The sequence below is a fragment of the Aulonocara sp. 'chitande type north' Nkhata Bay genome, linkage group LG20 (assembly GCF_057382095.1).
Source record: "Aulonocara sp. 'chitande type north' Nkhata Bay isolate Kocher_YH1m ecotype deep benthic linkage group LG20, A_spYH_male_GT1.1, whole genome shotgun sequence".
Lineage (NCBI taxonomy): Eukaryota > Metazoa > Chordata > Actinopteri > Cichliformes > Cichlidae > Aulonocara > Aulonocara sp. 'chitande type north' Nkhata Bay.
The window spans coordinates 27,985,748-27,993,947 of NC_141363.1; the positions used below are offsets into that span (position 1 = coordinate 27,985,748).

Below are 8,200 nucleotides of genomic sequence, written 5' to 3' on the forward strand. Positions count from 1 at the left end.
AGAATATTATGGTCATAATATTATTCTCACTCACTATGTATTAACAGACCTCTCTGCATTGAATCATATCTGTTATTAACCTCTGTCTCTCTTCCACAGCATGTCTTTTATCCTGTCTTCCTTCTCTCACCTCAACCGGTCGCAGCAGATGGCCGCCCCTCCCTGAGCCTGGTTCTGCCGGAGGTTTCTTCCTGTTAAAGGGGAGTTTTTCCTTGCCACTGTCGCCAAAGTGCTTGCTCATAGGGGTCATATGATTGTTGGGTTTTTCTCTGTATCTATGAAGCGCCTTGAGGCGACTTTTGTTGTGATTTGGCGCTATATAAATAAAATTGAATTGAATCGACAGTATCGAACGCTGCACTGAGGTCTAGCAGGACAAGCACAGAGATGAGTCCACTGTCAGAGGCCATAAGAAGATCATTTGTAACCTTCACTAAAGCTGTTTCTGCCATTCCTCTGCAGATGATCTGTTAGCAGTTTGACAACTACTCTTTCAAGGATGTTTGATGTGAAAGGAAGGTTGGAGATTGGCCTATAATTAGCTAAGACAGCTGGATGTAGTTATATAGGTACCTTAAAGGCCTGTGGTATATACATACTAGTAGGTTGATCATATGTAAAATGAAAGCATTAATCGATGGCAGGATTTCTTTGAGCAGTCTGGTAGGAATGCTACGTTCACACTGCAGGTCTTAATGCTCAATTCAGATTTTTTGATCAAATCCAATTTTTTTGTCTGCTTGTTCACACTATAAATAAAATGTGACAGCAAACGCGCTCTAGTGTGACTCCTCAAAGCGGCCCGCATGCACAAAAGAAGGCATCACACACAACGCGCTCTGTTTAGACCCAGACCAAACAGTATTGTTTGACTGATGGCCCTTAATGTAAATCATCAGATATGTCATCGGATATGGATCCCATAGGGTCAAAAAAGTCGGATGCGACTTTTTCCGATCATATCCGATCATGGTATGACAGTGTAAACAGCACAAATCCGATATTTTCAAATCTGATCTGGGTCACTTTCGTATGTGGTACTGAATCCGATACATATCTGATGTTTTAGAAAGCGAGGCTGTGTGAATGGTCATGTCGCATTAAATCCGTTTTTTACGTCACTGACACAAGACAGACGGCAATTATCAGCGCGGGAGAAGACATCGTGAACGCTTCCTGGCCATCCAGTGTAGATGTCAGTGAAACTGTTTGGAAGACGATGTTGGAGAAACGTAACATTTTATTTGTAGTGTGCACAAGCAGACAAATAAATCAGATTTGATCAAAAAATCGGAATTGATCATTAAGACCTGCAGTGTGAACGTAGCCTAAGAGTAAGTAGTCAGAAAGGAACTTTCACAGGGCAATCTAAAAATAGGCACCCTGCTCACAGTGGTCCTGAGGTACACGGGGACTTTAAATCATTTATGTATTTTTATGAGTGGCAACGTGAAACCTTTACAGCAATCCCTGTAAATATATTTTCCATTCCTAACTGTTGATTGATTATGAAAAAAATCAGCAAATGTCAGAGTTTTTAAAATCTCTTTGATCTAAAGAAAATGTGACATAAGTTATGTCCTTTCAGCAGCTCCTTCTCTAATGTGATGAGAGAGACTTTGTATCTGATTTTCCTGCCAGTGTGGACATCATAAGATATAAACACAATGTGCTTAATGGGGTGCTTACATGATAATTAGTGGGCCTAATGGCTTCTCTCTTTTTGTGTGGGCTTCGCTTCTCAAAAAAGAAGTATTGATCTGGGTAAATAATATCTTCACACAGAATGTCGTGTTCTCTAATGACAGCATCAAGGTGTCTAAAAGTTGTTTTAATGAGTCATTTTGTGAAAGGACAGAATCCACAAAGTAACTGATGTTTGAGGGTTTTGTTCTCTTGGTCTGAATTGTGTGTCAGTTGTTCTGTTTTTAGGTTTTATCTACCAGAAAAATCTCTTTTTGCACATTGATGACATCTTTTTCTTCTATGTTCTTTATTCTTTTTGTTATGATCTATTTGAAGCTCTTGTGCATGAATAGAATTCCATTTACATTTCTTTTTCTTCATTTTTAATAAAATCCATTCCAAATCATTGCTTACCACTGCATTACCCTAAATAAAAATAAATTAATATATTTGTTTATTTGCGTTACTTTCCATTTTTTAATATTATCATATAAAATATAATGTTATAAAACAGGGCTGTAAAAATAAATGTTCTTGTACATTTCACTATGATAATATATGAGGTCGTCTCCTGAAATGGTTTCCAACAGTCTTGAAGGAGTTCCCAGAGATGCTGAGCACTTGTTGGTCCTTTGCCTTCACTCTGCGCTCCATCTCATCCCAAACCATCCCTGGTTTTAGGTCAGGTGACTGTGGAGGCCAGGCCATCTGGTGCAGCACTACATCACTCTCCTTCAAATAGCCGTGACACTGCCTGGAGGTGTGTTTGGGGTTACTGTCCTGTTGAAAAATCAATGATGGGATGGCATGTTGCTGCAGGATGCTGTGGTAGCCTTGCTGGTTCAGTGTGTCGTTAGTTTTAAATAAATCTCCAATAGTGTCACCAGCAAAGCCCCCTGACACCAAGTTTGACTTAAGTAAATACTAAACCTCCTCTTTATGTAACTGTCCAGTTGAAGCAAGAAAACAATGTGTGTATAAACATGAAAGGAGTTTTATTCTAAAACAAATTTAGAATCACCTGATTTACAGTAACTGTATCAACTTTTTCTGGGCTGATTTTGTCCCCGTCTCTCTTTCCAGGTACATTTCTGTCATGGTGCTGGGTCTTTTTCCGAGTACTTTGAGATTTTGTTCTGGACTTTTTATTTGTTCCTTTGTATTTGAGAAATGTTCACATTCAAGGTCTGATTAGTTGTTCTTGAGTTTAGTATTCTGTAATGCTTCTAAGTTTGTTATTGTTAGTTCCCTTAGTTCTCTGTCTTGTCATCAGCATCTCCTGTGAAGGTCAGTCTTGTCTCCCCGTCCACTCCCCGTGTCTGTCTGGCCTCTCCGTGTCCCGTCTCTGCGGTTGTCTGGTTCCCTGTCTTGTCTCATTAATACGTATTTAGTTCTGGTTCCTGTGTTTATCCCGTGTTGATCCCGTAATAATCTCTCTGTGTTTTGTCCTTTTGTCTCGCCGGTCAGTCATGCCTACCTGTCTGTTTGTCTCCGATACCTGTATCAAGTTCATGTGTCTTAGTCTGGGCCTTGGTGTGTGCACTACTTACAGTTTTATTTTAATACTTCCTCGCCTCGTGTTTAGTTTTGCTTCAACTGTCTTATGAATCTGTCCAGCTGTGCTCCAGGTGTGTCCACTCTACATCTCACTGTGGTCTGAATCACCTCCTCACTGATGGGACTGTTCCTACCCACCTCAATTATTGGTTTTGCTTTTCCTCCTTAAAAGCGTTAATAAAGCTGTGACTCTGTCATTTAAACTTGAATAAAATGAAATTAACCTGCTTTATAGTTTGAGTTGCAGAGTGAGGGGGCAGTCTGCAGTTGGCTGCTGTTTCTGCCTCTTTCATACTGGACTGACCCACTTCTTATGTGTCGCTGTCTTGTTCTAGGGCAGCACGTGGCACTGACAGGCAACACACACACACACATTAACTTGCATCAAAGCTGAGATGTGCCTTCTGTTCATCCTAATCTGCTCTATCCAAATCTGTCTGAGTCACTCCTCTGTCTGACTGGAAAGTGGAAATCAAATATACAGTTTTAAACTCATAAAAACAATAATGCCAGTTATTTCCATGTGATTGAAGTGCATTCTTCTAGATTCGATTCAGGGGTTTAAGAAGATAATTATATTAACTTTTTAGAAATTACAGACATTTTTTATTCTTTATTTTTGGCACAGCCTCAAAATTCCAGCTCTGGTGTTGCTGAAGGATCGCGACAGGGACTGAGTTTGGGTTTAAAACTGGTTGTTTGTACTGAATGTTCTCCCTCAGATGCTTCCAGGACATCACAGTAACACTTAGTGACAGTTAATGAGGGAATGATTCAGTATTTCAGTGCTATAGAACAAAGAAAATAAAGAACAGGAAACTTAAGTCATGTGTTGGAAACCGGGCAAATGTGGCTTCACCGTCACTCTTTATTTTTTGAAACGGTCTGATGTAAAAGGAGTAAACTGTCCCACTGCAGACCATGTCGATATTAAAGAGAGGATCTTCGGTCTTAAAAATCCAGGCTTGTGTCAGACTTTACACATAAACTGAAACAAACAAATCCAAGTTTGAAGAATAGTTTTATTGTTGGTTGTTGAAGTATTTAATATTGATATTAATACAGCAAGTTGTATTTTCAATGTAAAGAGATAAACACCGGACATATGACCTCTACCTTGGACTTCTATTGTGTCATTGCTGTCTGCAGTTCCTGCTTTAATGATGCACTGCAAATCCAATTGCAGTTCCCACTTGGAGCCACTGCTACAGCATGTGGCCTGCTTCTCCTCTGACCCAGGTCACTGCTTTATTTGAAACACTTCCTGCCCTCTCTTCTTCCCACCAGCATTTAGACTGCAAGTGTGCACAGGTGTACATAGATCTGACTGATCCTAATCTATACCCAGATAGCAAGGAGACATTGAACAGATGTTGATTTTCCATCTGAACCATCAGAATCGTCAGGATTGAAATGTCAACACAAAACCAATGTTGAAACAACATTGAAATACTGATGAAACCTTACACTGACATTGAAATAACATTGATTCACTGTTGTTCTGTCATCGTTGATTGTTGATCTATTTATAGTTGACAAGGTGACAACAATCACGTTGAAAAACCATCAATTTATGGTTGAGCGGGAAATTAAAGCTGCTACCACTTGGACTATTCTGCAGCACCCCTATCACATTGGTACATCCCTCCAGGTAACCATTGTCTTGGTTGTAGAGCTTGTAGAGCGGGACATTAGATTTACTCTCAGCGGAATTGACCGGAGAAGGCATCAGTTCATGCACTGCACTGGCCTGCACCACGATTAGTATAAGGTAAGAATGAATGACTTTTGTTCTATTAGTTATTTCCACGGTTGCATTTGAATAACAGTAAAAAAAAAAAACAAACAAACTTGTTAATGTAAAGTTTCGGATAAAATGTGGGAGCCCGAAATTGTGTCTACTTTCATCTTACAATCCGGCAACAAATAAATTGCACTGCAAACAAAGTCTATCAAGAAAGAAAACATTTTCGTTTCATACTTTTCCGTTATATTCCCTTACAAAGCTAGCTTTAACGCTTCGAGGGTTCCTTTGTTCTTGCCGTCGCCTCGGCGCTTGACCCAGACTTTCGCTCTGTAGTTGCTTTTTAGCATAGTACTACAAAAAATTGTAAATCTGTGATATATGATTGATAAACGTAAAGGTAACTGTATAAATGTGTTCAATGACTTTGTTACTTTTAATGATTGGTGAGCACCCGCTTCGATTCGCACTCAATTCAAACTTTACGTTGCACGCTCACCTAACTTGCGTTTGCACCTTTTGTCCACACGTAAACTGCGTTTAGCATTTACGTGTGGACGAGGAAGACGGAGAAAACGCAGCGTCAAAGGTGTGCGCCTATTTTGACGCCACACTGTGCGCCATGTTTTTGTCTCGGTGCCATGAATTCCTACAATGGCAGACTTAGACAAAATACTGTTAATTTTATTATCTTCAGTGTTTAAATGCTTACATATACGGGTTTGCTTGTAATTGTTGCCTATATACATTTTAAGCTATTATTTATTATTTAGTTCAATCAATAGATCAAGTTTTGTAGTGACTATGAAATATATTGTAATTATCTGTTTCCTGTTTATCCTAGACAGGGCAAAAAAGGACTCCAAATTAAAAAAAAAGATAAAAATGAAAGACTGGTGCATTGTGCAGTTTAGCACTGGTGGTACAGAAATAGTCCCTAGATCATGGATAAATGGAGAGAAATTGTCATGGCCTCCATATCCTCCGTGAGACACATTCAGGATCCACGACACAGTAAAGAGGAGAGTTCATCCTGGTGCAACATGGCTCACCTATGCACCAGTCCGACTTCTAATAAGCCATGGTGGGTATCATCTGGATTGGTGTTGTATAAATGTAACAATAACAAGTTTTTCGTGTCCTAATTTATGTCTGGCCATACATTGTGTTTGTACTTCCAGACACATTTCACGAAGCAGAACGCAGTCTTCAGAAATATCTAAGTGAACACTGTGATATGTCTGACCTTCAGTCCGAAGCTGAAACTCAGACCAGTCATAAAAGAAAGCACAAGTAAAACTTTTTTTATTTCACAAACATATCTTTGATTGCTAAGAATTTATGATCTTGTCTTTTATACATATCTGTGGTGCTTGCATACCTGCAATATCACCACATAATATAGTCCAAAAAATGGAAGCTTGTAAACTTTTTATAAATGCAAAGCCGTGTACACTTGTGCACTTCAAAAATCCCTTGTATACTGTACCTTCTTGCACATCTCCGTTTCCTGTGTGTGTTGTTATAAAGCAAACTGTAACTTTAGGAAAAAATATTCCAAAAGCACATTTGTAATTACTTATGACCGTTTTCAACTTTTTTTCTTTAGACCAAATCCCCTGTACACATATAGTGACTCAGAGGATGAGCAGCCCACCAAAAAATGGTTTCCCCAGGCCCCTCGAGTAAAAATACCAGGTAATAAAATACTGTCTAGTGTCTTTGTACATATCTGTGTGTGACACAAGGAAACGTTTGACAAGTTGTCTGTATTCTTAAATACTTAAAAAAAATTTATCTTTTTCTGTCAGACCTGACGAGAGCTGTTAATGAACTCCGTGAGGAGGTCAGAGCCATCCGCAATGAATCGGTAGATGCTGGGGTACTGCCTCTGGATTTGCCCTTGCACAACATTGAGGAGCTAAACAATGCAGAGCCAGCTCTTCAATCACAAGAGGCAAATAAGGCAATGGTAAGTATATAAAGGTTATGTACACTTTGTAACTATAAATTGTAATAGCTGTCAGATGTGATTTAAATACATAACAACGGCCTGTTGATTAAACACACAAGCACTTGCATACACATTTAAGACATGAGACACGCTAATTCCATCTCTTAAAATGTGTCTATAGGTGAGACGCTTTGCCTTGATTGGAGCCTGACGCAGCAGTTAGGGGCAAACTCTATGTCCGAGTTTGTCTTTGCACAAGCAGTGCAGAAATGGCTCCGATACGCCCCAGATCGTTTGGGTGGGTGCAGGACGCACATCATGCAAAAAAATTACAAACTTCTGTGAATCATATAAACGTAAATAGGAAACTGTCTTTTAATAAAGTATTTAGCAAACGAAACATGCCTATTGACCTTTTTTTGTTTATTTTTTTTCTCTCTTACATCACATGCAATGCTTTCTTATTTTAGGATATTAATGTTGACATGATACATTGTGAGACATTTGGGTTTTTTTTTTTTTTATAAAGGGTGTCCAATTTAAGGAATAAGTACAATTATGTGTTTAGGTGGTTGAAGTATTGATGGAAACATGCAGTAGTTTAGTATTGGTTAAAATACCTATAAAGAAAGGTAGATTTCCAGTCATGATTTAACTGTTGTTTTAATAAAAAGCAACTGTGCGAAAGAGGTGGAAAATCAACACCATAGCTCAGTGTTTCAATATCAGAATCTGACATTGTTTCAATGTCAGCAGTATTAGAAAATATAACGTTGAATCAACGTCAGGTTTCAACATTGATTCAACATCAAAACCTGACGTTGTTTCAACGTTAAAAAAGGGTGCAAGAGTGACGTTAGGTCAACGTCACACTTCAACGTTGATTCAATGACACAGCCTGATATTGACTCAACATTGTTTCAATGTTTCCTTGCTATCTGGGTAGGGCCTTAATCTCCTGTGAGAATAAGATGAGGGTGCAAGATGCCGAAGCATGATCCAGGCCGGCCCGCTGCAGGGTGCTCAGTCCAGTCCTTCTCTCTGTGTGTAGAATTAATTATTAATTATTTAATTAATGGAATGATTTACTCTTATTTGATTTCTCATACCAAAACCAAATCCTGTCACCACAAGGATTATCAGGCATGTGGTGCAGAATGAACATTGAACTACTGTAATATGTGCATAATGGATGAACACCGACCAATTTACATCTCACAGATACGTGGGTTTTAAAGTCAAAATGAGAATAAACAAAA

At 38.9% G+C, this 8,200-nt stretch overlaps 1 protein-coding gene across 1 annotated transcript; it reads left to right on the forward strand.

Annotated features, from left to right (window-relative positions):
* Positions 1–4,933: 4,933 nt before the first annotated feature.
* Positions 4,934–7,873, forward strand: LOC147305833 (uncharacterized). The gene is made up of 6 exons (XM_086277431.1): positions 4,934–5,014; positions 5,832–6,071; positions 6,169–6,280; positions 6,597–6,685; positions 6,799–6,959; positions 7,123–7,873. Exons 3-6 carry the CDS (start codon positions 6,225–6,227, stop codon positions 7,150–7,152), a joined length of 336 nt encoding a protein of 111 aa, XP_086133557.1. The 5' UTR covers positions 4,934–5,014; positions 5,832–6,071; positions 6,169–6,224; the 3' UTR covers positions 7,153–7,873.
* Positions 7,874–8,200: the final 327 nt, after the last annotated feature.